The following is a 19889-nucleotide window of genomic DNA, read 5'->3' as shown; positions in this document are numbered from 1 at the left end:
TTCTATAACTCAGGGTAATCCCTGGCCATTTGCAACATGGAGATAACCTCTAGAAAGAACAGGACAACAATTATTTGCTGCCCATCCTACCCCCCCCTGCAAAGACTGTGGAGATGGGACTATTTTTGGCCCCCGCTCTCCATACAGGGCAAAGAACACATCCAGAAAAACAAACAAACAAACAAACAAACAAACAAACAAAAAAGCCTCCTAAGCTCAGAAGTAAGGTCTAAAAAGCCCAGGCCATTGTACTAGTATTTTTGGAAGACACATGGAGCATACATTAAAAGAAGTAGACAACAGTAAGGACTAGTTCTAACAGTTTCATAAAGAGATGTTGTCTGCACTTAATAAAACCCGTGGGACCCTTTGCTCAGCAGAACACAGGGCTGCATCCGAGTTGCCTGTCCCACCAAGGATGGTGTTGGCACATGTGTGGCTGATTTACTCCAGAAACAAATGCGTTCTTAGACAAATTTTTCATCTCCAAATTTGCCAGTCTTGTTTTTACTTGTCCCAGTATTTTTCAGTAGGTTAATCCCTCTTATCAGTGAGAAATTACTATATATGCTTTGTACTTGTTGATATATTTTCTGTGAGAGTTTTCGAGTCACTTTCATGACTGTCTTAGCACTTTGTCTATTCCAAGTTCTGAGGTCATGCCTTTATTTTCAGCTTTTTGCCCCCTTATGTTTAGTTCAGGGTCAAGTCACTGGTAACTGAGTTCTTTTGAAAGCCACTCTTCTAGTGCTTTTCATCAAAAGGAGCTCCTAACTGAGTGTCTGAGTCACTTGGAACATTTGGAAATCCTGTGGGAACAGGCGGTGTTCATGAGCATAGCCACTGCCTTTGGCACAGGAGGTACTTGATTTGCCTCAGTTCCTTTGTTCTGAGGACACCAAGTGCTTCTTTCTAGCAAAGACTCAGGGATATTCAACCAAAAGGAGGACAAAGAAGTAATGCTTATCCCTATAGTCTCTTTATAACAGCTGTCCTTCCTCCTTCTAAGCCAAAATGCTGTGATTGGAGAGCCAGAGAAAACATCTGAAGCCCATATTTGTTTCTCCTCCTTTGATTTGGGGACTCCAGGTATCGAATTTAGCATTTGAGTAAATGCCATCTGACATTTACTCATTCATTCAGCAAAGTTGGCACTCAAGATGAGCTTTGCCACTCTCCTCACAGAATTTCTAGTCAAGCAGGGTGGTTGTGCAGAGAAAAAATGAGAGAAATGTGAGGGAAGGGTGTATGCTGGTACCATGGGCTGTAAGTGGGCTGTGCATAGCTTCTGGCAGTTAGGGCCTCTCTGAGGAAGTGCATCTAAGCCAAGGCCTGAAGGATGGCTAGGAATTAGCTAGGTAGAGAAGCGGGGAGGCAGATGACAGGGCTGGACTGCGGTGCCTTCCCAGAGCTGCAGTCAGGATGGCTACCGGCTGGAAGCAGTTGTGGGGTGCGAGTTGAACCTGGGGGCACACCCGGGACCCAGAGCCAGAGCTGGGGGAGAGCCTAGACTGCTGGCCTTGAGATTTTGGACTTTATCCTAAGAGCAGTGGAGTGCCTTTGAAGATTTTTATAGATAGAAATGACTGTAACTTTAGACTTCTATTAATTTTTAGATAGCTTCTAAGAACAAGGAATGAAACTTTGGGCCCCAGAGCAGTATGTGAGACTATAATAGCTCAGGAAGTCAAAAAATCTAAAGCAGGAAGTCAAGAAGAAAAGCTTATATTTTAGCCCCTTTTGTTTCATCATCAGAGATCAAATCCGGTTCAAAGATAAATTGTGTTGTGTTATATGGCAGTGCTCTGTGAAGTTTCTAAAGCCATGCTTGTAGTTATCTGCTCAGCTTAGCCTACTCTAGCAGAATTAAAGAAGAGTGTTTTTATAACTGATTTGCATTAAAAATAAAATTTTTCCTAGTATTGTCTCATGGTCACCCAGTTGTTTGGAACATTTTGGTTTGTAGTCTAATGGGCTTCACCCATCAGGACCCTCCTAGCACCTAAAGTTAATATGGGGAAAAATATAGGGGATTAACATTTTCCACTGATAGCTAGTTATATATCTTAGAAGGCAGCTCTACCTGGTGGAAGAAGCCCTGTGGGCCTGTGAGTCTTGGGGATATTTACTAGTTGTCAGACTCTAAGTAAGTCACTTATCTTGTAGTACAGGGGTAGGAAACTGTGGCTCTGGGAATTGAAGTTTGTTCACCCTCCGTTGTAGTTGTTATAAGGATCAAACGGGAAGCTGCATTGTTAAGTGTAAAGAGCCCTATGTATGTGTATATACACATATATTATATATTGTATAGATATGTATGAGATGATATCATTTTGAAAGGGTTAGCATTATGTTCAGCTGTAATTAGTAGGAAACCTTCCTAATAAGGACTTACACATAGGGAGTAATTTGTCTCACATGATAAGCAGTTTATGGCTGGCATAGCTACTCACTAGTGCCGCTGAGGGGCCCAAGCTGTCTCGGACTCTGTTTTCCATTGCTAGAGTGTATTAGCTTTCCTGCTCATGCTAGCTGCCCCTGGGGGTGGCACTTACATCAAAAAGGAGAATGCTTTCCCAGAAACCTGTGGCTTATGCATCGTTAGCTGGAACTGTCACATGGCCATTCCTAGCTGGAAGGAGTCTGGGAAGCCAAGTATTTTAGCTGAGCATATGGCCACGATCAAAACCAAGGTTTATAAGTAAGGAAAAGCTGGATTGAATATTCATTAAGGAGCCAGCACTGTCACATAGTTGCTTACATTAACTTTTTTTCTAGAATCTGTGTTGAGTAAGAGACTTTCCTGTGTGTGATTGGAACTTGCAGCTTTATTATTAGTCAATATCTGTTCTGTGTGCCTTCTATTTTGTAGCCTGTCCTCTGAAGGCATGCCATGCCTCAAATACCATTCCACATTGTCTTCTGTGTTTGGATAGAGAAAGACCTAGTTTCAACACAAAAGAATAATTTGCATAAAGATACAATCAGGGGTCCACAAACCTTTATAGCTGTTGAGAATGAGGTAACTAGAACCCAAAGGAGGTGCCCATAAATGACTAATAGCCTCATTACAGGATGTATGTCTAGCACATTCTGTTTACTTCATTCCCCACATAAACTAATAAGAAAACAAGCCAGGGGTAACAAGATCCTGCTTTTTTAAAAAAACTTCTTGAAAGTTCATGAGTACTAAAGCATTCATGGTCATAGCAGTCTCAAATGCCCAAGTGCCTGTTTGCATATGGATGGTATTTCTTGCAGAACATTGTATTGTGAAGACAGTTTGAAGGATGACCACACATTTCCTCCCCTGAAGCAGCTGCATCGGGTAGTTGAACTGTTACACTCTTAACAGCTTGTGTGCAAGGGGATGGCGTGGGAGGAGTAGCTGTAACTTTCAGTCCTCAGGCAGCTTGAGCAGTGCTCTCGGTGCGGGGTGCAGGGTGTAGAGGGCTGCCAGAAGGAAAGCCATTAGGTGGAATGCAGGCCCCGCGTTGGCAGTGCCACAGGAATTACACATCAACCTTTAATGTCATGATTCCATACAGAGATCAAGGAAGCTGTGCTTTCGTGTAATCCTTGTAAAATGCAAAATGCCATCTGTTCTTGTGAAGTATCGGTAGTTACCAGCATTGTATCTGAGAGACAGCATGGAGAGAGCTTATGGGACCTTGAGTACATCATGATTTCCCCATCTGTGAAGCAAGATGCTCTCTGAACCAGGTTCCTTCTGGTTTGAAGGTTCTGTGAAAGTCAGGTTGTGAAAGAATGTGACTGTGGGAGGGAGGATGTCAGGGAGATGCCGAGTGGGGTTTGATTGCAGTTCTGTCTGGGAGGAACCTGCTGGATAGGGTCTAAAAGGAGACTATCTGGAACAAGCTTGGAGTTTGGTGTCAGCAGGGACATCCTCAGCCTAGATTTGGTGGGACTTAATGCAGGTGAATACAGGGGTTGATGTGGCTGTGAATGGGGGCAGGGGCGGTGGCTGAGTCAGGTTGCAGGAGAACAGGGAGGAATGGGAAAGGAAAAGAGGGAAACCCCCACCCCAATTCAGGGAATCTGTCAGAGGCAAGGTGGCAGGAGAGAGGAAAGTCAGGAAGGATGATGAGTATAAATCCATTCAAGAACTGCAGGAGCCTTTGCTGCCTTCTGCCCGATTGTTTAAACCCACAGAAGGCCTTTTCTCCCATGCCATGTTAGCAAGTTCCTGTCGCTTACGGATTAATTTGGTCATTTAACCAATATTTATTCAGTCACTCCTCTATGCTAGGTGTTGGATATGCAGCTGTTAGCAAATCAGATAGAGGTTCACTTCTCACAGAGTTGTGTCCTTGATGGGGGTAGGGGACAGGCAGATGAATAATTAGCCAGACATATGGACTGGCCTATGCTGGGGCCTGTCAGGACCCGGTGGTTTGCCGCCTCTTTTTTTTTGGTGCTTAGATGCATGCTGTGTTCTCACTTGGAAGATATTTCTGTTCCTCTTGACTGGTCCTTCACAATCTGTATTAAAACTCACATTGGTAAATAAAAAAAAAATTTTCAGATTAAGCCCACCCTGTCTTCCTCCACCTCCCAATGTTGACACCCACACTTTCGTTTGCTGTGTCCTTAATGAAAAGTTCTGCTTTTCATTAAGATGCATATGGGCACAACCCTTTCCCAATGTTCTTTTCTCCTTTCTTGGATGCAGCTACAGGCCTGGGTTGAGTTTTATGAGAATTCTCCCACTGTACGCAGTTCTGTGCTCTGTAGAAGTTGCTGGCGGAGCACCTAGGCCTGACTGACACAGCAGGAGAGGAGAGGGAATACTCACTGAGGCAGTCCAGATGTAGGCAGGAGCCGCTCCTGTGCAGGGAGTCCCATTAGGAGGAGACTTTGAGCATCATGTGGTAGAATGCAGCAAATGGGAACGGCTGTTGGAGACCAGGGAGGCTGGAGACCAGGGAGGAGAAGCCAGCAGCTCCGGGGAGGCTGAGACTGCCCGGGGTCACACTGGATTTAGAGGTGGTGCTAGAATCAGAACCTAGGAAATGGGAACAATGCAGTCGGAAACTCCCTCAGAGTTTTCATTTAGGCATTTGAAAATGTTTAAAAAGGACAGAGGTCTAAACACCAAAAACCATCAGGCACAGACTTTCTTTCCCCACTGAAGCTGTAAGACAAAAGACATGTTCATGAACACCAGTCCAGCCTCTTAAAATCTTCAAGGAAATGTTGCCATGTCCTAGTTTGTGTTTTCCCTTAACGTCCTCCTTGAGGCGGTTCCCTGCATGCTAATGCTAGGACATGTATTGAGGAGAAGCCAGCAGCTCTGCTTTCATTAAGTACATCTCACATGGTCTCTTAAAAACCAAAAACCAGACAAAAATAACAGTTACAGCAAAAATGTATTAAGCTGGAAAAGAGCTTCTTTTTCAAGTCAGATAATTACTTTTAGAAATTGTCCTCCAACATGTTCCTCCCTGGTCTCTGGTCCCTTTTCTCCACCCCTCCCTGGGGCCTCTGAGTTCCTCAGGAAGTATTTCCAGTATGGGCTGTGGGTTGCTGCAAGGCCTGGGGTTTTCTTGGTAATAGGCACTTTGCCACATGAGCATTTGACAGTCCAGTCTCGCAGAGGCCGTTCATCACCTTGCTACTAACCCACACAGGAAGAAGAGGCCAGACTCAGCCTGTAGTAGAAATCCGTACAGTTTGTTGTGTTTATTTCCTGATTTGGCTTAGAATTGTGATGATGGTTGTAAGACCAGCCCTTGAAGTAAAGGAGTTTGTGCTGCGCCCGTACTCCATGTACCTGTAAACTGACACACGCGCTCACCAACATTGAGCACCCCCCGCCCCCCACTCCAGGTACTGTGCCCTCCTCTGGTAGGTACACTCATCTCTCCCTGCCTTGCGATGTTTGTATACTGCAGGGGCAGGTGTCCGGGTTCTGGCCCTGGCTCTGGACGCTAGTGTCCTGATGGAGAAAGTAGGTAAGGAGACTGGACTGGATTAGTGGGGTTTGAACTTTTTTTTTCTTTTGTTTGCTGGAACCTCTTTTCCAAATGAAATCTTAAAGGGAACCCCAGTATATAAAAGGTGAAGAGAGGAACTGCTGAGGATGAAACTGAGCATGGGGCCCCCATCCTCTTCTCCCTCTAGAAGTCCCCCAGGCATCTCCTGGAACCCTAAGACTCAGAGGAAGGGTCTGGATCCCAAGGACTCAATGTTTATTTATTCTGTGGTGACTTGGAGCTTGACATGTTACTGTGTTACTTATGTCTGTCTCCTGGACGTGTTCTCCTTTATGGGGAAAGCTCTGTCTCATCGGTTGTTGTGCCCTCGGTGCCTAGTGCTTAATACATGATAGTAAAACCAAGAACTGGCAATCTGTGGTTATTTGTAACTTCTTGCCTCTTGACTCAAGAGGCTGCAGTGAGCCGTGATCACACCACTGCACTCCAGGCCTCAGTGACAGAGTGAGAGCCAGTCTCAAAAAAAAAAAAAAAAAAAAAAAAAGTGTATACTCTGTTACCAAGCCTGTAATTCTTCTGTTCCCAGCACACCATCTTGCTTTTCCTAGTCAGAACCCTACTCTAAGACTCTTCTGGCCAGAGCCAAATTACCCTAATAGATACACAGCAGTTGTTTACTCATGCCACGCCCAAGATACTTTCCCAGTGTGGTTTTGAAGCCCTTCCCACACTGACTGGTCAAGTCAGAACCTGCCTACACAGTGCAGGCTCATCATGCGACATTCAGTACCTTGCTCTCCAAGCCGGAGCAGCCCAGGAACGCCTGCTGTCTGTTTCCTGTACCAGTGCTCAGTGACCTTTACCAGAGACCTGTTCTTGCTGGCTCTGGTTGTGTGCTCCTCTGATTAGAAACACATTTTTCTTGGCTGGGTACAGTGGCTTACGCCTGTAATCCCAGCACTTTGGAACGCCAAGGTGGAAGAATTGCTTGAACCCAGGCATTCAAGACTAGCCTGGGCAACATGGCAGACCCTGTCTCTACAAGAAAACAAAACAAAACAAACAAAAAACCCCAAAAATGAGCTGGGCATGGTGCGTGCCTGTAGTCCCAGCTACTTGGGAGGCTGAGGCAAGAGGATCTCATGAGCCTGGGAGGTTGAGGCTGCAGTGAATCGTGTTCACTGAGATCCTATCTCAAAAGAAAGAGAAAAGAATTTTTCTTGAATATCAGTGGTCAGCAGTCAATTCTGATTTCACAGAAAGAGATGGTTGATTTGGTTGATACAGAGATACTTTAAAAAGAAGTGTAGATCAAATTGATTATTTTAAAGTAATATTGAATTCTGTTTACAAGCATGTCCTATTCTCAGAGAGATTATGCCATTTGGCATGGGAGAATTCTACCACTGAAACACCAGTGCAGATTATGTCATTTGGAAGAATACAAAGTATTTGTAGTTAGAAATGTTTTTATCAGCACAGTGGCTCATGTCTATATCCCAGCACTTTGGGAGGCGGAGGCGGGTAGATCACCTGAGCTCAGGTGACCAGCCTGGCCTGGCCAACATGATGAAACCTCGTCTCTGCTGAAAATACAAAAATTAGCCGGGCGTGGTGCCGGGTGCCTGTAATCCCAGCTACTTGGGAGGCTGAGGCAGGAGAATCACTTGAACTTGTGAGGAGGAGGTTGCAGTGAGCCAAGACTGCGCCATTGGATTCCATCCTGGGCAATAAGAGCGAAACACTCCATCCTGGGCAACAAGAGCCAAACTCTGTCTTGGGAGAAGAAAAAAAAAAAAAAGAAAAGTTTTTATAAAAAAAAAATTTTTTAAGTAACTTTTTATTATGGGAAATTTTAAACATATACAAAGAATAACATAATATTACCTCCAGGTTTATTAGGTAGTTGCAGCAATAATTACCCCTCTTGTTTCATTGATATCCTGCTTTGTTATTTTGAAGCAAATAAAATGTTACCTGAGGCAAATATTACTATGTATTTGTTAAGTAACAAAATACTGCTATTTACCATCATATTTACCATATGATGGTAAATCCTGACCATCGTATGATTTCCACCTTAACTATTTCAAAAGTTTATATTTTAAAGATGTGAAGTTTCATCATGCCTTAGCATCAGTGTGTTTGCTTGTGAATTTACTGAACTGCTATTCTGTGATGTGCAAACTTTATTTTTTCAGTATCATTCTTTACAAGTATTAGCAAATACATTTATATTTGTATTTCTCCCACTTTCTTAGAGAAAAGATACCCTTGTATAATCTGACCTGCACTTTGCTTTTCTTATATAACAGTTTATCCTGGAAATTGTTTCTTATCAGTACAGGTGATTGGACTTTGATGACGGGTTTATGGTGAGGGTTATTGATCTGCAGTACTGGAGGAAAATTCTAGCCTTTGGTTTCTCTGGGCCAACACTGTTAATACTTGGTGGTTTGAGGTATGTCACAACCTTCCTTTGAGAAACATGGAGCTATTTAGATGAAAATGGTTTCAGAACACCAGAGTTACCCACAGATTATGTTTTTTATATAGTATACATTAAAAATATACTATTACATAGTTTAGATTTTTATATAGTATATCAAGTCAGTGTTTTATGTGGAATATCAAGTTTTATGTGGAAGCTTTGAGTAACTGACATTTGTTTACCTTTTTCTTTTCAGATTTAATTTACCCACACCCAAATGCTTCTGCAGAAAAAGCCAGAAATGTCCTAGCTGTGGAGACTGTGCCTGGAGAGCTGGTGGGAGAACAAGCTGCAAATCAGCCCGCCCCAGGGCATCCAAATTCCATTAATTTTTACTCTTTGAAACAGTGGGGCAATGAGCTCAAGTGAGTCTTTGGAAAGCAGCATATGACATTGAAAATGGATTGTTTCTGATAATGTATGTTATAATTTTATAAATGAGGTTATAAAACTATCTTACACTTACAAAGGCCTTTGTTGTTTACATCATACTTTCCCATAGATCGTTGTGGTTTTAGCTTGTATTACATGCTTATTCTGTGTCTGACACTGTGCCAAACATTTTCACACTTACAGTTTAATTTAATTGCTCAACTCTGTGAAGCAGGTCATATGGCTGACATTTTACAGAGACTGAAACTGGCTGAAGGAGAGTATGTGTCCGAGGTCACAATTCTTCCAGGCTGCAGAGCTGGGGCTTCTTGTGCCTAGGGCCTAGTCCCCTCTCCAAGACACTGGGTTGGCCAGGTCCTGTGCTCTGGATTTCCATTCCCTGTTTGTGCATGGTCAAGTGAGAGTGGAGGTGGATTGGTTTTTGTTTGTTTGGTTGGTTTTTATGAGATGAGGTCTTGCTGTGTTGGCCAGGCTGGTTTCAAGTCCGGGGCTCAAGTGATCCTCCTGCCTCAGCCTCTTGAGTAGTTGGGACTACAGGCAGGTGCCACTATGGTCGACTTGTTTTTTAAATAAGAACTTCATTGAGATACAAGTCCCACACGGTACAATTCACCCATTTAAAATGTACAATTCAATGATTTTTGGTATATTCACAGAGTTGTGCTACCATCACCACAATCAATTTTTAAATGTTTTCATCGATCCAAAAAGAAACTCATTACATTAGCAATTCCTTCTCATTTCCCCCAACCCCTTCTCCTCTGTCAACCCTCAACTGTAGGCAACTCCTAATCAACTTTCTATCTGTATGAATTTTTTTTTTTGGTGGGATTTTTGTTTTGTTTTGTTTTGTTTTGAGACAAGGTCTTGCTCTGTTACCTAGGCTGGCGTGCAGTTGCATGATCATGGCTCACTGCAGCCTTGAACTCCTGAGCTCAAGCATTCCTCCTACCTCAGCTTCCAGAGTAGCTGGGACTACAGGCGTACACCACCATGCCCGGCTAATATTTTAATTTTTTCTTTTTTTGTAGGGACAGGGGTCTCTCTATCTTGCACAGGCTGGTCTCAACTTCTGTGCTCAAGCAATCCTACCTTGGCTTTCCAAAGTGCTGGGATTACATGAGCCACTGCCCCTGGCTTATGAGTTTGTTTATTGTGGACATTTCATATAAATGGCACTGTATATACCTTTGTGTCTGGCTTCTTTTGCTTAGCATAACATTTTCAAGATTCATCCATGTTGTAGCAAGTATCAGTGCTTCATTTCCTTTTATGGTCAAATAATATTCCCATATATGAATGTGCCATATTTTGTTTATCCATTAGCTGGGTGTGATGGTGCATGCCTGTGGTCCCAACTGCTTGGAGGCTGCACAGGTGGGAAGATCGCTTGAGTCCAGGAGGTCGAGACTGCAGTGAGCTGAGTTCGCATCACTGCACTCCAGTCTGGGTGACAGGGTGAAACCCCGTCTCAAAAAAAATAAAAAATAGAAAAAGAGAAAGATTGTAGAGGCAGTGCGTTGGGGGAGACTTGGAAGTTTCTTGCTGTCCCATAGAGCCCAGGCCAGCGGTCACTGTGCAGTTGGCCGTTCTCTTGCTGTCCCGTAGAGCCCAGGCCAGCAGTCACTGTGCAGTTGGCCGTTCTCTTGCTGTCCCATAGAGCCCAGGCCAGCGGTCACCGTGCAGTTGGCCGTTCTCTTGCTGTCCCGTAGAGCCCGGGCCAGCGGTCACCGTGCAGTTGGCCGTTCTCTCTTGCTGTCCCGTAGAGCCCGGGCCAGCGGTCACCGTGCAGTTGGCCGTTCTCTTGCTGTCCCATAGAGCCAGGGCCAGCGGTCACTGTGCAGTTGGCCGTTCTCTTGCTGTCCCATAGAGCCAGGGCCAGCGGTCACTGTGCAGTTGGCCGTTCTCTTGCTGTCCTGTAGAGCCAGGGCCAGCGGTCACTGTGCAGTTGGCCGTTCTCTCTTGCTGTCCCGTAGAGCCCGGGCCAGCGGTCACCGTGCAGTTGGCCAGCTGAGCTCCATAATGAGTCCCACTGGTTTTTCAGGGTGGGGCTGGGGTGTTCTTAGAAGCTACCATCCAAGGACACACTGTTTTAAAAAGTGGCCTCTTTGCTATAACTGCTTTCTTTTTTGTATGTTCATGGTTGAATTCAGTATGATAAAGTTATTCTCTGTGTGTTTTTAGTTTTTAAGCCATAAATTGAAGCTGAGTAGGATATATAGGATATATACAGGTTATATTGGAGCTCAATGTCAGGGATACTCAGACCTCAGAAGACCAGCACTTGTGAGGGTGGTCACTGTAGTGGGCGCTGCCTTCCTTCCTCATCCTGGCTCATGGCTGCAGTCCCACCTTCTTGGTCCTGCTCTGCTCCCATCCATCTGCTTTCTGCTGTTTTCTGTCTTCAGACAGCTCTGATCATGTCATCTCCCTACATCAGAAGCATTGCTGATAGACCTCAGCCTGCAAGTGCAGCTTCAGACTCTTTGGTCTGATATTTGAGGTTCTCAATGATACGACTTTAGTCTCTTCCTTGGGCAGCTGCTTCCCAGTATTAGCACTTCGTGAGCCTCTGTTCTGCCCATTCTGTGCCTTCCTCTTCATCCCAGGACTTCTGCTCACCATGTGCCTGTCTGCCCTGTGCCATCTAATTAAGTCCCAGTCATCTCCCAGCATCCAGGGGATGGGGAGGGATCAGCCGGGAGACACAGTGGGGCTGCCTTCCCTGGGTACCTGCAACTAGAGAACCACTGGTTTCCTCTGTTTCAAAGTATCGGGCTTCTCAGTAAAGAAAGGGATCTGTGCTCCTAAAAGTGTCAGAAAACCTCTGAGAGCTTCCCTTCATTCCACATGTTAAAAGATTGAGGCTTAGAGAGGTAAAGTAACTTGCTCAAGATCACATAGCAAGTGTGTGGCAGAGCTGAAACACACACCCAGGTCTCCTGATTGGGGACCCAGTGCTCCTTCCCCCTTTCATCATAAGATTACATTTGGGGGACTATTGGTTTGCCAGAGGTGTGTCATCTGCCCTCAAAGTGAGATAATGGAATGAGGTGGAAACAGACCTGTAATGCTGGGTGCTTTCCATGTCCTTGAGCATAGGAACATGGATGATGATTGAGTGCCTCCTGCCTGGAAAGTGAATGCCTGTCACTTCTGCCTGTCACAGCTGACAGATCACATTCAGGGTGAAACATGACTAGGAGTTATCTTCTATCAGCTCTGCCTTTGCCGTGTAACACAGTGATTAAGAACCAGGCTGTGTGAGTTCAACTCCCAGCTATGCCACGTAGTAGCTGGATAACTTGGGCAAATTACTTAATATTCTATGCCTCCGTTTCTCACTTGTAATATGAAGATAATAATCATACATCATGAGATTGATAGCATGATGATGAGTTCATATGTGTACACTGCTTAAAACAGTGCCTGGCACTTAGGAAGTACTAGTCAAGGGTTAGTTGTTGCTGTTGCTGGTGGAGGCACAGCTCATGACAAAGCCTTTCTTCACAGAGGTTTTTGGGACCACTTTCTTTAGACAATAATGCTTATTGACTGGCATATGAATCTTAAGTGTTCATGGTTTTTTGTTTTTCTTTTGTTTGTTTTTGCTTATGGCATGCTTTATGAAGTTTTAAATAAAATGCCTTAAGTGCATAGACAGACTTTAATGACCCTAAAATAGATTCCTGTATTATAAATGAATGGCTCAAAAATTGTATTTTTTAATGCACTCAAAATGCTGTCAACATTATAGTCAAGGCTTAAAAGATAAATGAAGGTTTATTTATTATTTTATTCTATTTATCAGTATAGTTGAAACTCTCTTAACTAGCTCCCCTGATGAACTGACATTTTAAGTTTCCTCAGTAGAGCCATGGTCCTCACTGACTGCATGAGACCAAATGGGCCACTTCAGGGCACCTGTGTCCCTGCTGCCCCCAGCTGAGCTACAGACCTACCAATAATCAGCTGGGTTTGTTCCTCACTGGTTAATGCCCGTTGTACTTATTATTGTAATTATGTAATTTAATGGGATATTTATTAAACCGATGAAATATAAAAAGGAATTGTTGTTTCTAGGAAAAATAAGTTGAATGCTTAGGGAAACTTTGATAAAGGAGAGTCACTAAAAAAATTGCCATGAGAATGTGGGTGACATGATTGTGAAAAATCAGAAAAAAAACTTGAAAGCCTGTAAGATTTTATGCTTAGATTGTTTCACAACTGTTAGGCCTTGTTCCACTTTTTAATAAGAAACAAAACAAAACTGGAAAAATTAGCTGATGTCTTAATGGATGTGATTTGCCCAAGAAAGATAACAGAGAACTGCAGTTAGTATCCCCAGATTGATTTCTGCCTCCCTCCCTCTTTTCTGTTCTGTTCTGTTCTTTTTTCTTTTCTTTTCTCTTTTCTTTTTTCTCTTTTTTTCTCTCTCTTCCTTCCTTCCTTTTCTTTTTCTTTCTTTTCTTTTCTTTCTCTTTCTCTCTTTTTCTTTCTCTCTCTCTCACTTTCTCTCTTTCTCCCCTTCCTTCCCTCCTTTCCTTTCTTTTCCTTTCTCCTTTCTCCTTTTTCTCCTTTTTCTTTTACTCCTTTCTCCTCTCTCCCCTCTCCCCTCTCCTCTCCTTTCCTTTCCCTTTTCTTTTCTTTTTTCATTTTTTGAAACAGGGTCTCTACTTTGTCACCCAGGCTGGAGTGTAGTGGCACGATCTTGGCTTACTGAACTCTTGAACTTCTGGGCTCAAGTAATCCTCACACCTCAGCCCCCGCAAGTAGCTAGAACTTCAGGCGTGTGTCACCACGCCCAGTATCCCCAGATTCCAAGAAGAGGCTTTGGCTGGCGTGTATCAGTAGACTGGCAGATGAGTGCACATTTACATACACCTTTACAGGTGCTTGTGTGTGTTTTAAGTTCCTTTTATATGGATTCCTGCTTTAACCACATTTTTCATTTAACTTATCAATAGTCCAAATCACACCAGGTGAAGGCACTAGGTCTCTGCTGAAATTCTGGCCAGTCCATGTGTGTATGTGCATGCTCAGGGGTAGGAATGCACAAGCACGTGTGAGCGTGCATCGGGAGCCTGTGTAGTGGTTGAGCATGTATTTTCAATGTACGTAGGAGGTGTGCTTAGGCTGCAGCAGCGCTGACAGCAGTCAGCAAAGTTCTGTGGCTTTGTGGCCTGGACTGTGTGCCCATCTTTGGGTGCTAGGCAGGGCCTGATGTGGACCTCTGGCTCCTGGGGTCCAGCTCTAGTTCTGTTCAAGAGTGGGGTCACATTGTAGATATTTCTGTCAGCCCAGGTTTTGGAATCCCAGTCCTGCTACTTATTGGGTGTGTGATGTTGAGCTAGTGACTTAACTTCTCTGAGCTTTATTTTCTCCATTAGTAAATTGCATGCACACACGTGTGTGTGCGCGTGTGTGTGTGTGAGAAGTAGTAAGCCTCTCCTCTACTGGATGGGTGGGAGTGTTAAGGTTATAAATAAGAACTGCTTAGCACAGTGTCATTGTAAGTGCTCAGTAAATGGTGGCTACACAACCCAGGCCTGCTGGCATTGCTGCCACTGTCGTTAACCTGACTCTTTTGAACCAGTGGGTGAAGTGAGTCTCCACTTCCTTCAGTCAGGTGCCTTTCTTAGTGCAGGTGTGAGGGCTGAGCTGGCCGGGAAGGTGTGCTCATCCTTCCAGGCCTGCCTCCCATAGGTCTTCTGCGGGCTCTGTAGTTGGCCCTGCTCTGATCCTTTGTTTTTGCTTCTCTCTTGGCTCCCTCAGGCCTGGTAGAAAGAGTTATTTGTGAGCATGGCGGGAGTTCCCAAGAATATATTATGGTTTTAGTGTCTAGGACTGTAAAGTCGTGACAGTGACTCCTCTCTTCAGCCCCAGTTCTCAGCAGAGGGCCCAGCGCAGCCCAAAGCAGGCACCCAGATGTTTGGTGAATTAGGGGAAGTTGTTCCTGTCCCGGAGCTGTAATGTGGTACTTGTGATTTTCCTCACTGGAAGGCACAGCTATGTTTACCAAGAAAGACAAGGCATGTAGTCACCATGCTGCTGCCTCACACAGACATTTTTAAAGCCAGGCCTTCTGGAGAAGGAAACAGGAAGGAAGGCGACTTGCTCTTGGGCCCGTGGAGTTTTAGCAGTTGTGGGAAGTTGGCTGGGGTGTGTGTGTTTCTGCAGTGGCGCAGTGGCACCTGGTCTTCTCTGATAACTCCCAGGAGCATGAAGTTGTGCTTAGCAGTTGTGTCCCAGCAGTCCTCTTTGTCTTGATCCATTCACACGCTCCCGGGGGAGCGAGCCTGTGAGTCCTCTGCCACAGGGGCTGTAGGGTGCAGTTCAAGGCTGAACCCAGCATGTCACAGCCTACCTGGGTGCATCAGGAAGAAGTGCTTATTCTTTGCAGTGTGGGTTGTGGGAGAGGCTGGTGATGGTTTTGCTGTGAAGATGAGTTTTGGCTTAAAGGGCTTGAGAGATGGAGAGGGACTGTCCAAAGGGAAATGCAAGTGCAAGGACACCCATGCAGAGGCAAGGAAGTCAGAACAGGGTGTGTCTCACGAGTGGCATGGGTTCTGGTGCCAGGTGCGTAGGGTGCTAAGGGGGTGAGGACAGAAGAAGGGCTGAGGAGGCCAGGGACTCCCAGGGTGAAGGAGTAGGGGTGTCCACCCTTTGGGCAATAGGGAACCTGTGGAACTATACTTGTCTGTAAATTCTACAGTAAGAATATTGTTTCTTAGATGTTTGGTTTCTTTGAGGCTGTGCATGTTTATTAGGTGTTTGCTCTGATGTTTTAGAATTGGAAGGGTGATGTACTCATCTGTCCAGGTAAATGTCTAGAGTATTTTGGGAAGGGTCTTTCTGATGACACCTTTCCAGGTCCTCAGGACAAAAAGACATCATATCAGAAGTAAATATGTTCTGACTTTGGACATTAATGCTCCAAACTTGAATGTCAGCTGAAGCCTGGACCACAACAGAAAACAACCTGTCAAAGTCCTTGGTTTGAAGGGCGATAGCTTATTGGAGAGTAATTGCATTAATTTACTCTGGCTACTATAGCAAGTGACCATAAAATTGGTGGCTTAAAACAACACATATTTATTCTTTGATCGTTTGGGAGGCCAGAAATTCAAAATCAGCTTCACTAGGCCTGAGTTAAGGTGTTGGCAGGACTGCTTTCTTCAGAGGCTCCAGGGCAGAGTTAGTTCCTGGCCTCTTGCAGCTTCTGATGGCTGCTGGCGTTCCTTGGCCTATGGCTGCCTTGGTCTAAATCTCTGCTTCCCTGACCACATTGCCGTCTCCTCTTCTGTAGTTGAATCTAGGCTCACTCCCCAGATAACGGTGTTGATCCATTTGTGAAGACTGAGCCTTCATGGCCTAATCACCTCTTAATGGTCCTACCTCTTAATACCATCACAATGACAATTAGATTTCAACATGAATTTTGGAGGAGACATTCAAACCATAGCAAGTGACCTGACTTGCAGGCCTGCCACCTGACAGCTTCCCCGTTTGGCCTGCCTTCTTAGTTGTGTGTTTGTACCATTGCAATAAGCATGCATGCGTATAAAAAGAAAAATCAGTCATTGCTGAGGGGTACACAGTTAAAAGTGAAAGTCCTTTTAAGTCCACTTCTCAGGACTTAAAAGGACTTAAAAGTTCAGAAGTCACCACTAGAACTAAAGGTACTTATGTCTGCACCCTGAACTTTGCTCTGTGTGTATGTGACTTACACAGAGGGATCGTACAGTATCCACTATGTCAGTGCATAGCTACCTCAGTGACTTAGAATGCTAAGTCTTCCCTCAGACATGGCTTCTCTGTATTTACCATGTCATGAGGCCCACTTGCACCAGAGCTGTGCTCTCACCAGCAGGTGGGTCAGGAGGGGTCAGCAGTGGTAGGGAGTGTAGGGCTACCTGCCATGCCCCTTTGAGCTGACACATTATATAGGCACTTATTGGAATGTCCAAACTTATTACCCTTACTAGAGCTCTTGTTCTGACAGAATTCAGTTATAGGAATGTGCCCTAATTTATTTAAGCAGTTTGCTAGCCATGGACATCTGCTTGTTTCTACTTTTCTGTCATTTCAAATAGCATTGTTCTGATATTCTTGTACATATGTCTCTGTGCCCTTGTGAGAACATATTTGAGGAATTAATTTGCAGAGGAGGAAATACTGAGTCAGCTTTGTTGAGAGGGCTGTTGCCAGTCAGAGGAAACCTCTCTACACGACCTCCTCCCTGCACCCCCCGCCTTCATTGACCTCCTCCCTGCGCCCCCCACCTTCGTTTCCCTTAACAGGGCCTGTAGTCTGGAGGGAGGGAGGGAGCTGGAAGCCTGCCTCCCTCCTGTGCATAAAGGGAGTGGTAGCCTGCCTCCCTCCTGTGCACAAAGTCTTGGCAAGTGCAAACCTCTGCCTCAGCAGTGTTGTCCCCCTGCTGAAGAGGTTGTGGTGTGGCCTGAAACCTGGCTATGCAGGTGGTTTGTGGAGGGGTTAACTCGGAAGAAATTTGATGGAACATTTCCCAATAATTCTGTCAACTTGTAAATTCTAGCTGGTTATCAGAATTCAAACAAATGTGGAACAAGTTATTACTGTTTTAGTTGGACATTTTAAACTGTGCAGACTTCCACCTGGAAAGAGGTTTTCTTAACAATGATACTGATTGCTGGCGTTTGTTTTAAAAAGCTCAGGCTGACCACTGCCCCTAACAAGGTGCTGTTTTGCTGCTTGATGGTGCCTCACTTTCTATTTCAGATCAGAGCAGCTGAGTGTTTATAGGTGGGTACCTGGCACGATGCCTGGGGGAACACAGAAGGCCTCTCAAAGATCTGTCAAATGAGGCTGGGGTCTTTAAACAGCAAATACTGCCATAGAACAGCCTCTAACAGCAGTTAAAAACCCTCCATTTAAACCAGCTGTGAACTCCACATGGCGTGCACAGGCAGGACACGTGGTTGCCCCTGAGGCCTCTGCAGGCCAGAGCGGATAGGGTGAGTGTGTGAGAAGTCTGCACTGTAATGACCCCCTTGTTGCACAGTCCCAGAATTGAGTTTCCCCACATAAGAGCAAAAACAGGAATTGGCTGTATATTGTTTCAGCTTCAAGAGGCTTTCACTTTGAGCCTGATTCCATTTCTCTGTTACCGAGGACTTGACAAGTAGCACCACGCCTCCAGCAAGGCTGTCCCTCAGCTGCAGGTGAGAGCACAGCAGTGTACAACTCAGGCTTGCGACAGGCTGGAAACCCAAAACCGCTGTGGGAGGAAGGAGGGTGTGTGGCAGTTCTAAGTCATTGAAATTACTGTTCTCTCTCCCCAGGCCCTGTGGGGGTGTTCCTGCTCTTATTTCTCTTTCCTGCATTCACCCTTTAGGAACCAGAGCTGAGGAGCACAGTTTGACGGCTAGGGCAAATGGCAAGGAGAATTTAACTCCTAAAATTGACAGTGGTGGTAATCACATGCCACCTGAGAGAAGGCTCCCGTGGGATCCTTGCCATAGGCAGGGCCACTGAAACGTCATGGTGCGGTGGGTCCATCGGTGCCAGTGCTCTGTGAAGTGATGAACCAGTCATGTCAAAAAAATGAACAGAAGTATAGCCAGCATTTGTGAGAGTTTTCTTTTTGAGCAGCTATTTAGAAATGGTTTTCTCTACAATTTTATAATTTTTATAAAATCAGACTTTATACAGTATCTTGCTCATTGGGTTACCATGGGGAATTGACTAGAATCCTTCTATGCAGTTGTCCGTGAAGATGTGTGGCACAATGCCAGGCTCTAGAAGAGACAGGAAATAAATAGCATGTGCAAGATGCTGTATGTTGTTTACCAGCTCCCTCTTGGTCCTAAGTAAATAAACTATGAGAAAGGGAGTGTCAGTTCTAAACAGGCATAATTGCTGGTTCCTGATGACTCTTTGTTAAAGCAGTTAGCCAAAGGCCATGCATCCATAAGCTGTGATAACATGATGAGAATGTAAGTGTGCTATATAATTTCTCTGTATTCTTCTGAATGTTTAAAATACAAGTAAAAGGAAAAAAGATATTCTTTAAAAAACACATTGAGAAATGACTGTTTGAATGAGAATATCATCTGTCTGATTCAAACTAGAGATAAAGCTGTCTTCCCCCCCTTGCCCTTAATCCACCTCAGAAAACAGCAAATGATACATTTCTTCCTCTTCCTTATTTATTTGCATGTTTATTTTAATAACTTTGTTGAGTTATAATTTACCTCCAATAACTATTTTAGGTGAATAGGCTGATGAATTTAAGAAATTATACACAGCAATGTAAATACCTCCATGATAAAGAAAAATAGAACATCTCTATACCTTTAAAAATTCCTTCACGGTCCTTTGCAGTTGATCCCTTCCCTTAATACCCAGCCCTGGGCAACCTCTGATCAGCTTTCTGTCACTATAGCTTTGACTTTTAAAAATTTTTATATAAATGGAATCATACTCCGTGTAGTCTCCTGTGTTTCTTCTTTCACTTAATATAATGTTTTGGAGACTCACCTATATTGTTTGGTGGTTCCATATTTCATTCCTTTTATTGCTTTAGGGATAAGTATGGATCTATTAAGTAAGAGAATATAAGCATTTATGTGTGTGTGCATATAAGTAAGGTGGTTCATGGGAGCATGTCCTCTCCTCACCACTCCACTTACCAACTGCTCAAATGAATTAAGATGCCTCTTCATAATGAACACATGCCTCTTACCTTTTGACAGTTTAACTATAAAAATTTGACTGTTCCTTTATTTCTTTTGCAAATTAGGGTTATACTTAAAACTTTAAACATTATTTGTATTAGGCAATTTGATTATGATATGCCTTGATACAGTTTTCTTCATGATTTTTGTGCTTGAAGTTTATTGAGCTGCTTCTATCTGTGGATTGATAGTTTACATCAGATTTAGAAAAAATTTTGGTCATTATTTCTTCACATACTTTTATTCCATCTCCTCCCCTTCTCGTCTCCTTCAGTGACCAGCTCATTGGTCCATCTATCCTTCTTTGTTTCATTTGTCATTTTTCTGTTT

At 44.2% G+C, this 19889-nt stretch overlaps 1 protein-coding gene and 1 long non-coding RNA gene across 7 annotated transcripts in view; one reads left to right on the top strand and one right to left on the bottom strand.

Moving 5' to 3' along the window:
• TBC1D2B (TBC1 domain family member 2B) overlaps positions 1-19889 on the top strand; it is an 82426-nt gene that overhangs the window by 24534 nt on the left and 38003 nt on the right. For all 6 annotated transcript variants that reach the window (XM_077940049.1, XM_077940050.1, XM_077940053.1 and 3 more), the window contains exon 3: positions 8645-8813. In XM_077940049.1, the coding sequence (XP_077796175.1) occupies positions 8645-8813 (169 nt within the window). The remainder of the gene's footprint in view (positions 1-8644; positions 8814-19889) is intronic.
• LOC114679460 (uncharacterized) lies at positions 2988-5673 on the bottom strand. The gene is made up of 2 exons (XR_003731364.2): positions 4817-5673; positions 2988-4503 (listed from the first exon to the last, which is right to left on the bottom strand). It is a non-coding gene; the product is annotated as an uncharacterized LOC114679460 (long non-coding RNA).

This window comes from Macaca mulatta, chromosome 7 (genome assembly GCF_049350105.2).
Source record: "Macaca mulatta isolate MMU2019108-1 chromosome 7, T2T-MMU8v2.0, whole genome shotgun sequence".
Taxonomy (NCBI): Eukaryota; Metazoa; Chordata; class Mammalia; order Primates; family Cercopithecidae; genus Macaca; species Macaca mulatta.
The sequence above is the reverse complement of the archived record's forward strand: the minus strand, read 5'-3'. Positions and strand labels throughout refer to the sequence as shown.